This window comes from Polyodon spathula, chromosome 15 (genome assembly GCF_017654505.1).
Source record: "Polyodon spathula isolate WHYD16114869_AA chromosome 15, ASM1765450v1, whole genome shotgun sequence".
In the NCBI taxonomy this organism is placed as follows: Eukaryota; Metazoa; Chordata; class Actinopteri; order Acipenseriformes; family Polyodontidae; genus Polyodon; species Polyodon spathula.
Window position 1 is genome coordinate 12,052,630 of NC_054548.1, and position 20,506 is coordinate 12,073,135.

General features: G+C 36.7%; 2 protein-coding genes across 5 annotated transcripts; one reads left to right on the forward strand and one right to left on the reverse strand.

The window, feature by feature from the left end:
• Nucleotides 1-2,215: 2,215 nt before the first annotated feature.
• On the reverse strand, nt 2,216-9,296 carry LOC121328160 (protein ABHD13). Of its 2 annotated transcripts, none has more exons than XM_041272691.1 (2): nt 9,146-9,296; nt 2,216-4,631 (listed from the first exon to the last, which is right to left on the reverse strand). In XM_041272691.1, exon 2 carries the CDS (start codon nt 4,584-4,586, stop codon nt 3,573-3,575), a length of 1,014 nt encoding a protein of 337 aa, XP_041128625.1. In that variant the 5' UTR covers nt 4,587-4,631; nt 9,146-9,296; the 3' UTR covers nt 2,216-3,572. The 2 variants fall into 2 exon arrangements, with proteins under 2 accessions (XP_041128625.1, XP_041128626.1); XM_041272692.1 differs by having other exon boundaries at nt 8,977-9,296.
• A 227-nt stretch (nt 9,297-9,523) lies between these two features.
• lig4 (ligase IV, DNA, ATP-dependent) lies at nt 9,524-15,152 on the forward strand. 3 transcript variants are annotated; one of them, XM_041272433.1, is made up of 4 exons: nt 9,524-9,641; nt 11,135-11,222; nt 11,742-11,906; nt 12,187-15,152. In XM_041272433.1, exon 4 carries the CDS (start codon nt 12,206-12,208, stop codon nt 14,939-14,941), a length of 2,736 nt encoding a protein of 911 aa, XP_041128367.1. In that variant the 5' UTR covers nt 9,524-9,641; nt 11,135-11,222; nt 11,742-11,906; nt 12,187-12,205; the 3' UTR covers nt 14,942-15,152. The 3 variants fall into 3 exon arrangements, with proteins under 3 accessions (XP_041128367.1, XP_041128370.1, XP_041128368.1); XM_041272436.1 differs by lacking the exon at nt 11,135-11,222; XM_041272434.1 differs by lacking the exon at nt 9,524-9,641 and having other exon boundaries at nt 10,951-11,222.
• The last annotated feature ends 5,354 nt before the right edge of the window (nt 15,153-20,506 follow it).

Consider the following 20,506-nt stretch of genomic DNA (forward strand, 5'->3'; position numbering starts at 1 on the left):
AAATGCACTGAGGGAGAACCTGACCTCTGGGGCCTGCCACATACTCTGCAGAGACTAATTACAGCACTTAGGTAAGGAAAAAAAAAAAAACCTACTAGCTGGAAGGAGAAAACCTTAGGAAATCCATTGCTGATGGTAGCCCTTTTCCAACTATGCAATTCTAACATTTCTTTCTAACATTGGAGTCAGGAGCAGCTGTGGGCTGACCTTTTCAAATCTTTGATTGTCTCTCAGTTCTGTGTTAGTGACTTTCAGTACACACATGAACACCACAGTACTGTAGATTCCCCCCTTGCAAACCTGAAGATACTGGAAAACACCAAGCATGCTTAAAAACTGCTGCAGTTTTGCATCTCATCCATTTACTTCCTTTTAAGAGTTTTAAACCACAATGCAGCTGTTTTTAACCATAAATGATTGCCATTTCTGTAAAGCAACATTCTTTGTGTGGTCTCTGCCCTTCTTATGATACTGAGCATTTGAGTGGCATTACTCAAGATATAAACAGAAACTGGTTTTGATGGAAATATCTACAAAGGGTTGTAAACAAATGACTGAAATTAAGGCAAATTGGGCAGTTTTGTTTGACTCTTTTGGTGCACTCAGAAGCATGCTTGTGCACAAATGCTTGAATTAAAACTGATTTGGAGGGAAGTCTGACTGCTGGAAAGCAAGGTGGATATTTCAAAAGGCTTAAAAATGGTACTTAAATTAATACTTTTCACCCTTTATAGTTTATTATTTAACTGTTTACCTGTTTCATATCCTATTTTAGGTGTTCTGTATAGTCCCATACAGTTTTTGTAATTTAGGTGATTGTTTGCCATGTTTACTAAACTGAATACAGTACCCCATGCAAATCTGCCACTAGGCCTGAATACAAGACAAAACATAAAAAATGGCTTTCAACACAAAGGTGTGTCTTATTGGATTAATGTCAACAGTTGACATGACATTGCACACGCTTGGAGTATTGTGTGATGACATGCCTATTACACATCTAAATCATTTACCTAAAACGTTTTAAAAACTGTAAATACGGCTAATAAATTGAGACATTGAAGCTTTTATTCTATGTCACTGACAGTTTCCTCCCAAAAATGAACTGAATGCACATTACATTTAATAGAGCTATGTGTAAGACAATCACATGTTGTATTATCACAAAGCAATGTTTGCTTTTAGAAGTTATGAAGAATATTCTCATGATGTTAAATGAACGACTTAGAATGAGGTATACTGAAGTGCCACATGGCATCTCAAACATTGTTTATAAAAAGACTCCTACAGGATGATTTTCTGAAGTGAGGCGAGTTGCACAGTACACTGAAGCAAGTAGTGCTTTCCAGAAGCAATTTTTGCTGGACTAGTTTTTAGGTCTTCTCAGCTGCTACAAATATAAGTTCAAGGAAAAAGGCTTGATGCTGAATTTCTGACTACTTACAAGTCATGACTCAAGATTGGAAGCAAATGAAAATGACTTTTTATTTTTACAATCCAGGATCTTTAAAAGCAACAAAGCACTTGTCATATACAGTAACACACAGACCTAGAAGATGCTGTACTTGGATAACTGCCTTCCTTACTATTAAAAACCTTGATCTCAATTGTATTGACTTAGAAGAGAGCATTTTTTGTACACCTGATTCAATTTCCTACAGTACCTGTACAAAAGATTTTAAAATATATTTTCTAAACATTTTTGGTACCTGAGACAGACACCGTCAATTCCTTACAACATGAACCATTCCATAGGTTATTTTTTAAAACTCAGTTTGAACTACATTACAATTACATAATGATCATACTGTCTATTTACAAAGCACTTCAATTACATTTAAGTGCTAAGCGATGGGCATTAACAGCTTTTTAAATGTACCTGAATTATAGTAGACATCTTGCTTACTGTGTTTAGTGTCATGCATATGCTTTCATAATTATATTTCTTTACTGGGAATGCATTTGGTGCCAGTTCATGATAAGTCTGATATTTATAACATAACAAAATATTTGTAAACTATGAGCAGTACTGCCTGAATAGACACAGAAGACCATTTTAATATTTTTTTGCATGTAACAGTACAGCAAATAGAATGTGTAAATGGTGTATTAAAAAAAAGGAGAACAATCACACATTATGATTGCGATGCAGTGAAAGAGCTTGTGTTAGCATACATACAGTCCACAATTTATGGTGACAGACAAAGAGACAATAACTACGAAAGTCATTTATTTTTCTTAGAATATACGACACAATGGAAATCCCTAAACTTCAATCACACTGAAACCCAGAAGTAAAGAACTAGTCTACACACATTCAGAATACACAATACTGTAAATTTAAAGGGATGTACTGGATGTTTGTTTGTAAATTCTGCCAGGCTGTTTTCTTATTTTTTTATTTATTTTTTGTTACCTGACAAGAATAAGTGTACATGCCACTACAAACCAACACAGGTATGCAATTTCAATGCTGAGTGTAATGGAATAAATAATGTTTTTTGTTTTTTTTGTTTGTTTGTTTTAAATACAACCGTAATATTAAAATTGCATAACTTTTGTTTGTAGTTTACTGACTACTTATTAAGCACTGAGAGTATACTGGACTCAAAGTTCAGACGAGGGGCTAAGTGGCACATTTTGAAAATAAAAAAAGTCTGCAATCATGAAAAAAAAAGAATATATTGCGAAGTTTCATGAAATCACAAAATTAATTTTGTGGATGAATGAACACAGAATAAGGAAGTGTTCTCTTACACTTCTGAATTCTGCAAGATCTGTATTACAGCAGTGACGGCATTTTAATGTACAATATTTCTGTAAGGCTACAATTCACATTCAAAACAGCTCATTTTATAGTATGTACATAAATTACTTGCATGTACTACCCAACCTGTTGGCAAACTTGTATGTACTGTAGAGCAAAGCAAGAACAGTCTTGCTAATTGCTTTCAACGTGTCAAATTTATAATCAATTGAGGGAATGAGTAATTCAAATTAGATGTGTTTCTTTGAGCCACGTAGTAACTTAAATCACACCTGTAAAAAAACTATAACTTTTTTAGAAAACAGAAAAGAAAATCTGTGCAATGCTGTAGACAAAAGTATTCATGAAATACACAATATTTTGTTTTAATGGCTTACTATATTACTACAGCAATTTGTTTTATTTTTTTTAAGTGATACACAAAAGCATTTTTTTTTTTTTTTGTATGGTTTTATTCCCTGGAAGACGTGCAGAGAATTACTATGTCTACTGATATTAGTATAAGAATGATGTTAATATCAGAGAGATCAAGCAATATTTTAGCAAGCCTCTGAGCCAACATCATGTCATTTAAAAACACATTTCTAACAAATCATGAAAGTTTTAGTAATACTTGTACATGTTGTAAAACCTATTGAAAAATCTTTTCAAATTAGAAAGGAACACTCATGCATTCACTTTAGAGAAGAAAAATGAAGATCCATAAACGGCATTTTGAGTTTAGTCTCACCCCCACAAAATACACATAAAAAGTTACATTCTGTTACCACTTTTCACAAAACAATGCATTACCAGAAAGCCTGATTCATATAATTGTTACATTTGACACTGCTATCGTTGTTTCTTCATGAGAATGGTTTTGTAGAAGTTCTTTAATGAATTGTTCAATGGCTGTGAAGTATCCTTGGCACTGCCAGGTGTCATTGTGAGTGCCATCTGGAAATATGGCAAACCTCTTAGTCCGGGACGGAGAAAGTTCATACAGCTGCTTCATCATGACTGGTGGAATCAGCTGGTCAGACAGTCCGGAGATGAAAAGTGAAGGCATCCTGCATTGTGCAATTTTCTTGTAGGACAGGAATTTGTTTTTGTAGCACCAGAGTGGAAGATATTTCATTGGAAAGAAAGAAAACAAAGTACTGGCCATGTGGGGGATGCTGAGAAATGTATTTTCTACCATTATGGCAGCGATCCGATGGGGATTTTCTGATGCCAGATGGACAGCTACTGCTCCTCCTAATGAGCGCCCAAACAGAATGATTTTAGTTTTATCTATGTCTGGTCTGGTCATAACATAATCCAGTACAGCTTCAGAATCTAAATACAGCCCATCTTCACTTGCTTCACCTTCACTTTTGCCATAACCTCTATAATCAACCAGTATTACATTCACCTTCAAGTTGACCAACATTAGCAGTGCATTGGGTATCCGGTGACCAATGTTGCCAGCATTCCCGTGGAAGTAGATAACGGTGGGTGAAAATGCTGGATTGTCACCAGTGTATCTAAGCAGAATGAGATTAAGACGTACACCATCTCTGGTTTTTACAAAGATGTTTTCATGTGGGATCCCAGTAGGCACAGGAACATACAAGCGAGAAGAGGAAGGCTGATCGGGAAAATACAGCAGCACGTCTTGGAATTTGTACAATATACCTGCTACTGAAGCAAGTATCAGTGCAAGTAACATAAAGCCACCATACAGATGAAAAGTTAATATCAGAGCCAGCAGTGAGATGCGGCACAGCCCCCAGGACCACGATGCCAAATTTAACAACCACTTTTGAGCAATGGTCCACAACCTCCATGACTTATCCATTGTAGTTTCTTTTTCAGAAGAATAACCTTTTACAGTACGTGTGTTCTGAAAAAACAAAACAAAACAAGACCAAAAACTTAAAAAGGTACATTTAATGTGAAAGCACTTGCATTTATGATTATGTCTGATGTGGTAATATTATTTAAACCAGAGGGATTTAACTGTTTATTGTAAGACTGCTTGGTTAAAACAATGACATTTTAAAAAACCTTATTTAAAAATACAACTTAAACGATATAACTGTGATATCAACCTAGGATGCTCTCGAAGTCAATTGGAACTGTATATTACAGAAGATTTTTTTTTTTTTAAATTAAGGAAAAGGTACATGCATTAAGAAGTTACAGCATCACCTTCTACTGATTAACCACTTCAACACCATGATGTACGCACAAAAGAAAAAATGAAAACCCACTTATAGTACCATGCCATACGTGCGTACGTCAATTTTCCCATTCTATTCAATTCTATTCAATGAACAGTTTCTCAGTTTAGCGTTTTGGGTTTCATTCTCTAAGACAGTGCTAGTACTGTGAAATGTTCAATGAAAGTTGGGGGAGGGTCAGGAGACATTTGTATCCAACTGCGAGTCATGTAGCGATTCCAATCTACCTGTGGGCGTTTAGCAGAATGAGATACATTGCGGGAAGCCGTTGTGTATATATATATATATATATATATATATATATATATATATATATATATATATATATATATATATATATATATATATTCAATTTAAATTATTATTATTTTTTGTTTTATTATTTGTATTACTTGGTTGGTTGTAGTTTATATAGTTCTTAGTGAAAGCTAAACATGGCAACCTACGTGATCTTTCTATAATGAGCAACAGGAGCGAAGTTCATTCAGATTATTTCGATAACAGTGACAGTGATGCTGACTTATCACTCATCGATGATGCCAAGAGCAGTACAATCTGTACAAACAAAAGAGCATACAGCTACTTTACAGGTAAGCCAGATGCAAACGGGAAGTAGTTTGGTTTGAAATGGCAGTGCTGTGACGAAATTGTATGAAAACACAGCACTAGGTACAAGGCAATAAAGCAGGCGTCTGCAGCAGCCAGATCCATCACAGTACCTGCGCAAAGTAGCTGTGTACACGCATTTGTGACTATTCCTCCAACACAAGGGAAGCAGAGACTGCAACAAAGGTTTAGGGTCTGTTGTGAAAATGAAAACACAAGACACAAGAAAAATGTGCACTGGTTGCGAAGGCAACCCCGGGTTCATTGTATTGAACATTTCAATAAATGGCACAGAGCAAGTCGATAATGGCACACGTTTTGTTTGACTTGTATTTAATAATTACTGTTTACTGATTATTATTGTTATTAGCAGTGTTTTTGATTTCATTATTAAAAAAAAAAAAAAAAAAAAAAAAAAATGTTTTTTTTTCTATATTGAACATGGGTATATAGTACACGAGCATAAAGGGTTAATGAAAAACACAGTTTAGGTCATTTATTTGAGTTTTATTCATCATATGTTAACATTTCATAGCCATTACAGGTTTGAAAACATTACTATTATTATTTTAAAAATCTGATACCTGGGAAGGGGTTTCATTTTTACATCTGGAGTTGAAGTGGTTAAATTAGGGTATTATTAATAAAGTATCTGACTAGGGATGTGGGATAAACACACACATGATAATCCTAATTAGTCAATTATCTATCATGTAGAGGCACAAGCAAAGCGTTAAACTGATATTTCAGCCTTAATTCTATCATTTCTGAAACTAATGCATACAATGTTTGATTAGGTCAACTTCAGGCCACTCTCAACCTTCGCAAAAGGTAATATTTTTTTCTTTCAGTCGTACACAAAATTATACAAAGGCAACCCCAGGATACTTCAATATTTGGAGGAGTCATGCAGCCCTTAGTGACACAGGGTGCAAACTTCAGGTAATGTGTACATTAAGTCTGGTTTAAATGTTTGCTAATCTTTCTACCTCCACCTTTTGTGATCAACATATGATTGCCAAAGGAGCAGTTTACGTCAGGATGCAGTCACTTTTTTAATAAGAAAATGTAAAAATGAAGGGGATAAATCATGTACCTCTATGCAAATAATCAGTGAGGATTATTGCCCTAGACCTTCACTGTTATCATTTTTTTGGTTAATCAGCAGAATTATTATATCATTCATATGGTATGGTTTTGTAGCAGTGCATTTTGTAAAACAGAAAGGTTTTATATATAGTACCAGTCAAAAGTTTGAGTACACCTGCTTGAAACAGGTTTTTCATGATTATCTATGCTTTTAACTATATAAACTTGTCTATAAACACTTAATATTTAATTATATGATATGTGTACTTATATAAGCTGATAATTATAAGTGAATTGCATTCAAAAATTTAATTTTTAAAATAAAATGCAAATCTTGTCAATTTCAATGAAATGGTCACCCAAAGCAAGGGGATTTCAGTCTGAAGCCCAAGTCAGTTAAAAGTCTGAAATGTGTATAATACCGTGTTAACACTGGCCTAAGTATAAAAGTGTCTTTGTTAGATGTTCTCTGAGTTAACTAGCATGTTACCTAATTAACCTTTTGTCACCAGTTATTGTTAACAGGTGAGGGTCCATGATTACTATAAATATAGGTATCATAGGCACAAGTTTGTCATTCCTGAATGTAAGGGAGCAGAAAACGGCAAAATGCACTCAGTTCATCAAAGAAAAAAAGACAATCTGTAATTACTTTAAGAAATGAAGCTCAATCTTTAAGACAAATCGCAAGAACTTTGCAAGTGTCTGTAACTGCTGTGGCCAAGACCATCAAACGATTTGAAGAAACTGGCACTCCTGAGGACCGAACAAAGTCAGGCAGGCAAGGGTGACCTCAGAATCAGAGAACAAGTTCATTCGAGTCACAAGTCTGCGAAACCGATGATTAACTGCCCCTGAAATATAAGCTCAGCTAAATGCTACTAGAAGTACCAATGTTTCAACATCAACTGTTCAGAGTATATTGCGTGAAGCTGGCCTAACTGGAAGAATTGCTGCAAAGAAACCATTGTTAAGAGTGCAGAATAAGAGACTTGCCTGGGCGAAAAAACACGGAAACTGGACGTTTGAGGAGTGGAAGTCGGTCTTATGGACCGATGAGTCAAAATTTGAAATATTTGGGTCCAACTGCCGAGTATTTGTGAGTTCTGCATGTGTGGTTCCCACTGTCAAGAATGGAGGAGGCAGCGTCATGGTCTGGGGTTTCTTTGCTGGTGACAGAGTTGGTGATCTTTACCAAGTCCATGACAAGCTCAACCAGCATGGCTATCATAGCATACTTCAGAGACATTCCATCAGGATTATGGCTAGTTGGGCAGTCCTTCATTCTTGAGCAAGATAATGACCCGAAACACACCTCAAAGTTGTGCAAGAACTATCTGGCGAAGAAGGAAAGTGAAGGACAACTCAATCTAAACACCTGACCTGCGCAGTCTCCAGACCTCAATCGAATAGAACTTGTATGGGACAAAGTGGACAGAAGAGTCAAAACAAAGCTACCCAGTGCCCCACATCTCTGGGAATTGCTGCAGAAGAGCTGGGAAGACATATCGGATGATTTCCTGCTGAAACTTATTAACCAAATGCCTCGTGTTTGTGAGACTGTTATTAAGGCAGAGGGTGGTTATTTTGAGGAATTCAAGATTTAGAGACAATTTTCTTGAACATTGCTTTGATACTCCTTATGTTTTGTTTAGTATATTGTAACATGAGTTTTCATTTTCAAGTATTTACAGAAATGTATACGACATAAAACATTGTCAATTATGAAAAAAAAAAACTAGTTTCCAACAAGTGTACTCAAACTTTTGACTGGTACTCTGTGTGTGTGTGTGTGTGTGTGTGTGTGTGTGTGTGTGTGCATTATATATATATATATATATATATATATATATATATATATATATATATACACACACATACATATACTTTATCTTAATTTGTAAACTTCATTATTTGCAAGAACTGGAAATATAAAACAGACTAAATGAACAAACAAGCAACATCACCATGTATTAGGATACTGTTAATTTCAGTTTTAGATTGTAATTGCAATTTTACTGCGGGAACGAGGGTGTAGTAATTCAACTGCACTTAGTAATTGACTCAAGGGTCTATTTCACCGCAAAGACTGTGTTAGGAATCAGGCCGTTTATTTGCATTTTAGTGTTTTGTTTTGATAACTACTAGCTCGGCCTCAAGCAAGCCATACACCAGATTATCTTTTTTATGCCATTTTTTTAGAACGGATTTTCATTCAAAGGGTGCAGGGGATCTCCAAAAACAAAACAATGCTTTCATTCACTAGTATATAACTGCAGAGCACAAATCAACACAGTTTAATATACATACCAACAATATTTTTTTTTGTTGTTGTCAACCTGCTACGGCGATGTCACACAGCTGGCAGCTTTGTATGGTTTGCCTGCTGAATTGTACTGTAGGTCGTCTTTCTAGTATTGTACTAGCAATGTTGAAAATAGCATTTTTATATATAGACACCGAGATCTTGAGTACTCACTTATCTCTCATCCTCCTGAAGACTGTCTGCGATCGTCGCCCACAGAATATTAAAAAATATACATCGATTTGGTTTGATTCTGTGACACCTGAGTTGTTTCTACACGAGATGCTACTTCCTGACACTCACGGCTGCCGCAGTGAGCCCTAAAACTGTTCCGAGTAACAACAAATATGCACTGAACTAACTATAAGAAACTCAGAAAAAAAATTAAACTTGCCATTTTATTAGGTACTAGTAACAGTCGTGCGCGGCCAATAGTTTTCTTAATTTAGTTTTTTTTTTTTTTTTTAATGTTTTCTGTTCTTTAAAGTGAGTATTTGTGTATGTTTTATAATGATTTTATTCTCTGTTCCAGTGGGTTCAATTAAGCGTACGGTTTCCTTTAACACGACGACGGAAGTGTTTTCGTCTTCGAAGAAGCAACTGCAATTTTCCAAGTTCGTGCAAGTCTGAGGACAGAAAAAAGTGACATTTCATGAAACAAGGATAAATGGTATGTCCGTGTCTTTTTTGTTGTTGTTGTTGTTTGTTTGTTTTCTCTTGTTTCGTTTAGTTGTCGTTTGTGTGTGTGTGTCATTTAGTAATTATATATTTCCTGGTTCGCTATAAAGAAGCAAACATAGTCAGTGGTTAATGAATGTCACGGAAGTCGCACAGCGTGTCGTTAAAATTATGCCAGGTGCAGATTATACTGTACTGTTGTAATTTGATGGGTGTCTACTATTTCTTTTCTTTTTTTTTTTTTTTTTAATTTTGGGGGGGGGGGTTGTGGGTATGATTTGGGGTTTTTTTCTTACTATTTAGGTTTGATAATCGTAAGAGTTCACAAATATAAAACTATGTTAATGAAAAAAAATGTGAAAATTCTAAACAAGACAGGTAGCCATTTTATTCTCGTATTTATTACAAGAAAGCTACTCCACCTCCACAGCTATGAATGCGAGGTTATTCCACCCCCTCCCTAAACATATGGGAGGCGGTTTCAGTCCTAACTGTTACACACAAAAGATTAAGTATCGTAACAAATATTAAAAAGGCCCTGTGGCTTACACCCAAGCCAGTGCAACATAAGACCATTTTACGTGGGATTTCTATATTTTGAAATCTACACAAACCTGATTCCATGGTATATATATATCAAGGGGTGTAAGACCGGGATGGAAATAGGACTCATGTTGCATAGCAGTTTCACCCATTCCAGGTTGTAATGTGGGCTTGATTTGCCCCAGGTGTGTCTTATTAAACATAGTGTAGTAAAACAAGGAGTGGATCAAACTGCTATGCAATGGCATCCCTTTTTCTTAAGTGTCATTTCTATAAACTACATTAAGTAAAGACTAAACAAGTCATTGACTGGTTTGTTAAGTGACACAATTACTTTGTTTAATGTTTTATTGCAACAAGTTTGAATAAATGCAACTGTGTTCGCTGTCGAAGATCTGAACAAAAAGAAAAAAAGGTGAAAAATGTTTCAGATGTAATTATAATTAAGTCTATGATTTTGTCACGGAAATTGTCAATCGCGAATTTGATCAAATCAGGTAAGTCTTGGAAATGAATGTAAAAACACATTTGATTCGGCACTGTCTTTATTTCTTTAAAAATGCAGTATGTCATGCACAGAAAATACAATTCTGCGAGTATCTGTAAATTGGTTGTGTATGCGCACAGCATTTACGTATAGCTATAGGTCAGCGAATGAGATTTGTATTTTGTAGCTGAGCGAGCAAGCATGTAAATTTACACAGATCGTATGTTACTGTAAACTCTTGGTTGTGATCTTCACATACGTGTATAACGTATTAGTTTATTGTTTTAAACAAATTGGACTTGCATCTTCAAAAAATATTAATTAATACTTACATTGTATTCTTGAAACATTTTTCATACAATGTAGTGTACCCAAGTAGTCTGTGGAATATACTCACAAAATACTTCAGAGTGCCGTTTAATATCTTTTTTTTATTTATTTCCTGTAAACTGTAGGTAAAACGAGAGGTTTATGTGTTTTGTAGTCTTTTTTTCCCCTGAAGTTTTTGATGCCCCGTTTCTTGGACACGGTGCTGCTGCCTGTGTGAGTTCCCTTTTCAACTCTGTTTTTGTTTTTTGTTTTTATTTTTAAAGTGCAGTGCTCTGTAGGCTACTCGGAAGCAACCAATTTAAATGTCTCGTTCTTATTATTGAAGAAAAAATATATACCATTTAGTTTTGAACACAGTAATAAAAACAATTATTTAACATGATGATTTTGTGTGTGTGATATATAAAACCACACACACTTACACTGGACGCGCATAGAGAAATAGGAACACAGTTTATTTCAGACATCGTCTGTTTCGCTACACGGCCAGTGTGAAAGCCTGCATCGTACAGTATTCAATAATAATAATAATAACAATGTTACGTTGGTGGACCTTTATCTAAGTTTTATAAAGTAACATTTAAACTTTTCAGCAGTCAAAAGCAATAGTGTTTATAGTATTGATTTTTTTACTATTTGAAAGCGCTTGTGTATGTTGATGTAGGGGAAGCTACATTATTTGGTGACCTTTCCGTTAATTCTTTTTTTTTATATATTTCCTTACTTTTTAAGGTGTTTGCAGTCATTGAGTGGTTCTGTGTTTTCTTGCTCCATAAACACTGAAATTAGCAGCTGTACAGTAGGCGCTGCCAGCAGTTAAAAAGTCACATTGTGACATGATTTGAATGGAGTGAAGACGGCTAGTCTTAGGATACTCTAGACAAGCTCAAAACCCAGGTAAGGTAATATATATGACTTTGCTCTTTTATTGTGTTTGCAATCACTCTGAGTAGTTCTGGGTTCTGCTGCTCTAAATTGCCTTACCTGAGTGGTGTGTGTGTGTGTAATATATATATATATATATGTGTGTGTGTGTGTATATATATATAAAGCAAAAGAAACAATGATAATTACATTTGAAGCTAGTTCCTCTTTTTAAATAAAAACTATAAAAAGAGGACTTGTTTAATGTCTCCCAAGTATGCTGCAATATTTGACATTATTTTTTATCTTGAAGGTACTCGTCATTTGTCAGAATGGCTGCAGCAGTGCAATCAGTGTCCTCGCCTCAGACTACAGTCGCATCTCAAGTTCCTTTTGCTCACCTATGTTCAACTTTAGAAAAAATACAGAAAGCCAGACCAAGACCAGAGAAAACAAAACATTTTAAAGACTTTCTGGATTCTTGGAGAAAGTTCCATGCTGCTCTTCATGAGAATGCTCCAAATACCACAGACTCATTCTACCCAGCAATGCGTCTCATTCTCCCCCAATTAGAAAGGGAGAGAATGGCATATGGGATCAAGGAGAATATGCTTGCGAAGCTTTACATAGAAGTTTTAGGTCTACCAAAAGATGGAGGGGATGCAAACAAGCTTCTGAACTATAGAACCCCTACAACCTCCCAGGGAGACGCTGGGGACTTTGCTGTTGTTGCGTACTTTGTTCTTAAGACCAGGTGCCCAGTTCAAGGAAACTTAACAATACAGCAGGTCAATGATTTCTTGGATTCTGTTGCCAATAATAATGCTAGCCAAAGAAAAGACTTAGTAAAAAAGAGCCTGCTACAGCTAATACCTCAGAGTTCTGCCCTGGAGCAAAAGTGGCTAATCCGTATGATTCTTAAAGACATGAAATTGGGCATTAGTAAAGAAACTGTGCTTCAGATATTTCATCCAGATGCCATTGAATTACACAATGTGACCACAGATCTAGAAAAGGTATGCAGACAACTTCATGACCCGTCAGTTTCTCTCAGTGATGTCTCTATTGGGCTTTTCTCAGCATTTAAGCCCATGCTGGCAGCTGTTGCAGACATAAAACGAATTGAAAAGCAAATGAATAACCAAAGTTTCTACATTGAAACAAAGCTTGACGGTGAGCGTATGCAGTTGCACAAAGACGGGGATGTATATAAATATTACTCCCGCAATGGGTATGAGTATACACAGCAATTTGGAGCCTCTCCATTGGAAGGTTCATTAACTCCATTTATCCATAATGTCTTTAAGGTCAATATTGTAAACTGCATTTTAGATGGTGAGATGATGGCTTATAATCCCACTACTCAAACCTTCATGCAAAAAGGCAGCAAGTTTGACATTAAAAGAATGGTTGATGATTCAGAATTGCAAACCTGTTTTTGCGTGTTTGATGTGCTGTTGGTAAATGGACAGAAACTGGCCCATGAGACGCTCCGAAAACGATACGAGACCCTTCAGACCGTCTTTACCCCCGTAGAGGGCAGAGTACATATTGTACCCAAAATTGACGCAAGGACTAATCAGGAAGTTGTTAATGCCCTGAATGAAGCAATTGACAACCGAGAGGAAGGAATCATGGTTAAAGATCCAATGTCTATTTACAAACCAGATAAGCGTGGTGAAGGGTGGCTGAAAATTAAACCAGAGTATGTAGATGGGTTGATGGATGAACTTGACATCTTGATTGTTGGGGGATACTGGGGGAAAGGCTTACGGGGTGGAATGATGTCTCATTTTCTGTGTGCTGTAGCCGAAACCCCTCCACCGGGAGAAAAGCCGTCAGTGTTTCACTCTTTTTGCCGTATTGGTTCAGGATACACTATGAAGGAGCTTTACGACCTTGGCTTAAAACTGGCAAATCACTGGAAACTCTACCGCAAGAAAAACCCTCCAGCTTCTATTTTATGTGGTACTGAAAAGCCAGAGGTGTACATTGATCCATGCAATTCTGTGATCATTCAGGTAAAGGCTGCTGAAATTGTTGACAGTGATATGTATAAAACTGAGTGCACTTTGCGTTTTCCAAGGATAGAAAAAATAAGGGATGACAAGGAGTGGCACGAGTGCATGACCCTCAAAGATTTGGACAGTTTTTGTGATAAAGCCTCAGGAAAGCTGGCATCCAGGCATATTCATTTGAATGATGACCTACCAGAAAAGAAGAAAAGGAAACTTGCACCCAAACCAAGGAAAGTGATCGGTGTAATTGATCATTTCAAGCCCCAGGACCTTTCCAGTGTCACCAAAGTTACTGACATATTTGAGGATGTGGAGTTTTGCGTCATAAGTGGAAATGATGAGCATTCAAAAGCAGAGCTTGAAAAGGGAATTGCTGAATGTGGTGGAGATATTGTCCAAAACCCTGGGAAAGAAACATACTGCATTATTGCTGGCATAGAAAACATGAGGGTGAAAAATCTTATCTCTGCAAATAAGTATGATGTTGTACAAGTCAACTGGCTTTTGGAGTGCCTGAAGAGGAAGGAGTGCATGCCGTGGAAGCCCAGTCACATGATCCACATGTCCCCATCTACAAAGCAGCACTTTGCAAAAGAATATGATTGCTTTGGGGACAGTTATTATGCAGACACTGACAAAGAGCAACTAAAGGAAGTATTTAGGAGGATTAAAAAGACAGAAGCTAAGCTACCTCTGGCTGCCATTGCAGATATAGAACAGAGATTTTCATGGGATGAAGTTACAACAAGCCTGTTCAGACAGTATCAAGTTTATGTTGATTGTTATTCTGTCATTGGTGATCTTGGAAGCTTAATCCATGGAACAAGTTTGGAAATAAGGGCTCTGGAGCTCAGATTTTATGGGGCTAATGTTGTCTCCAACCTTGTGGAAGGAGTTTCACACGTTGTCATCGGTGATCAAGCCCGTGTTCTCGAGCTGAAGGCTGTTAGGAGAAAGTTTGCTAAGAAGTTTAAGATAGTGTCAGAATTATGGGTTGTGGACTCTGTAAGTGAAGGACGTTTGTTGAATGACAATGATTACTTAGTTTAATGATTCAATGCAAATAACAGTACTGGTGAAGAGAGTCTTGGTTCCTGAAAATTACCAGTTTAGATATTGCTTTTCCCTGTCCTTTTTATTATTATTATTTATTTTTTAAATTAAATTAATAAATGTAATAACTTAATATGGCCAACGTAGAGCAAAATAATCCACAGAAGTTAAGTTTGTATATACAAAATAAAACAAAACTCTGAGAATACCACTGTAGCCGAGACATTTATACATCTAATACAAGGTTTTGAATACCAGTGGTGTATGTGTTATATAAAAGGCACAGCCACATAAAGATATAATATTTTAATGAAAGTTGCTAAGTTAGACAAGACACTATTGGGGCAAACTTGACACTTATTTTTTTATTCACGTTGCCACTACTTCCTACTGCAATAAAAATGAGGTGCCAAGGCTGTCTCAATTGTGTCTTGCATTGCATTGTTACATCTTTATATGGCTAGACCTTATGTGCAAACCTGAACATTTCTGTACATGAGAAATGTTTTAGACAGGTAATACTGTACATTGTTTCCATTGCATCTGATTGTGTCCTTGTTTCTGGAAGTATTTGTCACTGTTTGTCCTATGATTTCTTTTTGTGCAGATTAGGGCTGGGACACTGCATCGAATTGATGGATAAAATAACCATTGGTGGTTGGGAAAAAAATAAGAAAATCTGCACTTTTATTCCTTGCCTTTCCTTTTTGGTTCCTTTAAATAATAAAAATAATAATAATAATAAAAAAAAAAAAAAAAAACACCTCCCTTTTTCAGAGTAAACATAACAAAAATAAATAAATAAAACTAGACAAGAGACTACAGGTAGGCCGCATTTAAGGATCTGATTTTGCTAGTTAAATTGTCGTTTTCATTTTAAATAATGCCGTTGGTCATTTGGAAGTTTTTTACAAAATGTAAAAGTAAAATGTGCTGTTTGTGGAGTTTTAATTAGCTTCTGTGGCAATACCATTTAGTAAGACAGCACCCGACAAAATAAGACAGCTGGAACACAAGTAAAAAAACAAAAGGAAGCAACACCCTCGGTGACAGCTTATTTTGGAAAGAAAGTTAATCCAAAAACCGTTGGAGCAAAAGAAATAACAGGCCTGATAGTGGATGATTTTGAATCTTGCTCTGGGCTATGAAGTGCCCTTTCAAAAGACAATCCCCAAATTCATTACTCTGGATCACCAACGTGCAAAGGAAAAGCTTAGACCGGATTGAAGTCAGGAGTGTAATTCAACGTCCATCACTACCGACGTACAGATAAGCATGGCACAAGAAGCATTTTTAACAGTCACCTGCCATTACATTAAGCAAAACTGGGAACTCGAGTAAAAGTATTAGTGAGACAAAAATATATACGCGAGACAGACAGCTGTGAATTTAGCAGAAGCGATCAGTCAGTTAAACACATGGAGTGGCTACAAAAGTAATAGCTTGTGTTCATGACAACACGGCCAGCGTGTGCAGAGCAACGTCTTTGCATTCTGCAAGCAAGCGTGCTGTGCTACTTTTTGGCAGCATGGCAAGAGTGAGTTGAGCAGGGCACGGTATAAATCTCTGCATTCAGAAAAGTTTGGAGGATGTACGACAAGTCCATACGTTAGTGGTAGCAGCAAGGAGACCAGTTGCACATTTTAATAAGAGTGAGATGGCAACAAGCGCTTTAAATAGGAAACAAGCAGAAATGCTGAACACAGAAAAAGCACCACTCAAGTTAATACAGTATGTACAACCAAGGTGGAACACGGTTTATTATATGTTTGAACGCCGCATTGAATTAAAATGGCCAGTTATTGCTATTTTGTCAAACCCAGATTTGACCAAAAAGTCTGACATGGCTACTTTAGATCTCACGACTGAGCAGTGGAAGCTAATGGCTGAGATGCTACCTCTGCTACAGCCATTCAAACTGGCTACAGTACTTTTTGAGTGCAGAGAAAAACATTACGGTTAGTTCTTTGTACCCACTTGCAAAAGGGATAAAACACTGCCTAACTGAAGTTCCTGATGAAGGGGAGACACAGTCTTCTTCAAATTCAACTGATTTGCTAATTCCAGTTACACAGAGTTTGAGAGGTAAGATGGTGCGTAATTTGTCTCAGTGATTTTGACACCTGTGCCTTCTGTCAGTTCTGTTGTCAACTGAACGCTTTACCTGTAAGCAATGTCTTAGCGATGCTCTGATTGGGATTATTCAGCTTTTTAAGTAAGGCTTCATCGACACAGTAAGTGTGCTATTTCTGTAAGTTTGGTAACACTGGTAATCCAAGTGTAATTGCACATTAGTGTTACTTCACAGTCTCTAGCATTTACAACATTATGTAATGCATACATACATCTGCCGCCTGCAGTATTGTATGTGTTTAAGGAATGTCAATGGATATTTTTATTCACTTGTCACTGGTTATAAACCAGTTTTTAACACTTTCATTTCGCATTGGATTTTGCCATGGAAATACAGTATTTGATTTGAAGTTGTGCATTCATCATTTTACACTGAACACAGGGTTAATGCTCCTGTGTGGGATAGTGAGTAGAGTTCTTGCTTAATTATTTGTTTTCTGTTTGACCCAAATCAATAATAATTAGTATACTGTCACAATATTTAAGAGAGACACATGTTCGCGCCCTGTGCACTGCATTTTGAATTTGTGTCATCGGGATAAACTGATGACTGAAACAACAGACCCCAAGCAAATATTATAAGGATACTGGCAAAGATGTCAGGAACCAATGGCATGCTTCTGATTAGGAGCAAATTGGGATTAACATATAAACCATCTATTATTGCAAGACCCCGATGTGAAATGGAAATACATTTCCCAAACTGATTTTATATAGAAGTACATTTTTAGATGAAAGAATCATGAAAGTTGAATGCACAGTTGCAAATTGTTAGGGCTATGGCTTCCCCATAAAACCCACACGCTGGCTATTAGTAGATCTATGAACACAATCGTTTGTGAACACATATCAGTTTTTTTTTTTTTTTTTTTTAAGTAATTTGGTTTGTATCAAATTGGTAAAAATGTATTTGTAAGCAGAATTATACCAAGGGAAAAGGGCCAGTAGCAAACAATATGCATATCTACACGGCTTACATGTAATCGTGTTAGAGCAATGTTCAGTTTACAATGCAGTAGAGTAGAAGTTCCAGTAATTTATAGAAATACATCCCACAAACAAACCTGAACTCAAAGCTGAAAGTGAAAACCACATGAAGTGACATTTATATAACAGCCTTCATTAGATCAAATCTAACAATAGAAGTCAATATTGATTGAAAAGCAAATATTTCTAGAAGTTATTGTTCCCTGCAGCTAAATTAGAATAGATGGAAATGTCTGTCTGCACTGTTGTCAGTAGGGGTGCGCTGAACTTCAAGTCCCTTGCAATAGTGACGGAGGAATTATTTATATATTCAGCAGGAACTGTTTCAAAGGTCATGGTGATCCTCTGGAAGTCCACACGGTAGGTGTAGTTTAGATAAATGCACAATGTCTCTTGTTAATTGTGTCTCAACAGAGTAGTTTTTATTCAAAGAAATCTTTGTATCTTATAATGCCGTCATACGGATTGGGTAGCACTCTACAGTATGGAGAACTACAAAGGAGTACCCTTTCATTTGATATTTATAGCCACTAGCACACAGCCTGAACCCCAGGCTCCTCCAATGGTTACCATACTTATCTGACAACATGGGATGCACCAACAGATTGTTAAAGGACACCTTTCTATTCAAGTAGCTAATATGCATGCAACAGAATGTTATGCAAGCTCTGGGCCCCAAGCAAACAAAAACTAATTTCAACTGTGAGTGGAATTGTAACCAATATACATTGTGTAGTTGACCTGTATACAGAACACATGACTAGGTAGCTGGCATTGCACATCTTCAGCAATTAAATATTACAGTATACATATAACTAATACAGTAAGTAGTAGTCCCAATAAAACATATAATTATATCCATGTTTTACTAGCTCAATTGAAAAAAGGCACTTAAACTTAGTTTGGTTAGTAACATTCTTCCATCCACATCCCAGATATGATTTTAATATATCATCAATCATTGTACTTTACATAGCGCCTTTCATAGTGGAGCACCATCACAAAGCGCTTTGTGATGGTGGTCCGTCCGTCCGTCTGTCCCCTGCCTGAAGCCTGTCTACAAACTGTTTGTGAGTGAAAAAGCTTTGCACACTGTTGACCATGTTCCTGTTTATGTATATGGAATTGTACCCTGTCAATGTTCAGTGCCATGGGCTGTACAAAAATACAGTAATTTTACCTCAAAAGGGGGCACCCAGCAGGTTCATTTTTTTTCCTGATATCTCTTCAGGAGGTAAGCCCTTTGGTTGTTTGTTTGTTTGTTTAGCACTTGGCTGACTTCCTTTAGGAACAGCACTGATTTCTTTACATTTCTCCTGTTGTTTAGCTACAGTTATTTTTTTGTTTTTATTGACATTGTCAGTTAATGCTATATACAGTGGCTTGCAAAAGTATTCAGACCCCTGACCAATTCTCTCATATTACCGAATTACAAATGGTACATTAAAATTTCCTTTTGTTTGATTTTTTTTTTTTTTTTTAAACACTGAAACTCAGAATCAATTATTGTAAGGTGACATTGGTTTTATGTTGGGAAATATTTTTAAGAAAAATAAAAAACTGAAATATCTTGCTTGCATAAGTATTCAACCCGTGTGCTGTGGAAGCTCCCAGTTTGCACCGATGAAAGAAATTGCCCTAATGAGGATACAATTACCTTACCATTGGCCTCCACCTGTGACCCATTAAAGTTGCTGTAACATTTTCTGGATAAAAACCCCACTGTTGAAGGATTATTGGTAAGGCTGTGAATCTGAAGGAAAATGAGGATCAAAGAGCATTCTGCAGAAGTTAGAGATAAAGTAATACAAATGCATAGATTAGGGAAAGGGTACAAAATAATATCCAAATGTTTGGATATCCCAGTGAGCACAGTTGGATCAATAATCAGGAAGTGGAAGCTGCATCACACCACCCAGTCACTGCCAAGAAAAGGCCGTCCCTCAAAACTCAGCACTCAAGAAGGAGACTTGTGAGAGAAGCCACAGAGAGGCCAACAATCACTTTGAAGGAGCTACAGAGTTCAGTGGCTGGGAGTGGAGTAATGGTGCACCAGTCAACCATATCAAGAGCTCTGCGTAACACTGGCCTGTATGGGAGGATGGCAAGAAAGAAGCCATTACTCAAAAGGTACCATCTGAAAGCACATCTGGAGTTTACCAGAAAGCATGAGAGTGACCCAGCTTCGATGTGGGAAAAGGTTTTGTGGTCAGATGAGACCAAGATGAGCTTTTTGGCCAAAACTCAAAGCGCTATGTGTGGCGCAAACCTAACACTGCCCATGCCTCAAGACACACCATCCCTACAGTGAAGTATGGTGGTGGCAGCATCATGCTGTGGGGATGCTTCTTATTAGCAGGGACTGGGCATCTTGTTACAATTGAAGGAAGAATGGATGGAACAAAATACAGGAAATACTGCAAGAGAATCTGCTTCAGTCTG

Excerpts from the sequence above, each read along its gene's own strand:
- LOC121328160 (XM_041272691.1), bottom strand. The coding sequence starts at position 4,586 with ATGGATAAGTCATGGAGGTTGTGGACCATTGCTCAAAAGTGGTTGTTA.
- lig4 (XM_041272433.1), top strand. The coding sequence starts at position 12,206 with ATGGCTGCAGCAGTGCAATCAGTGTCCTCGCCTCAGACTACAGTCGCA.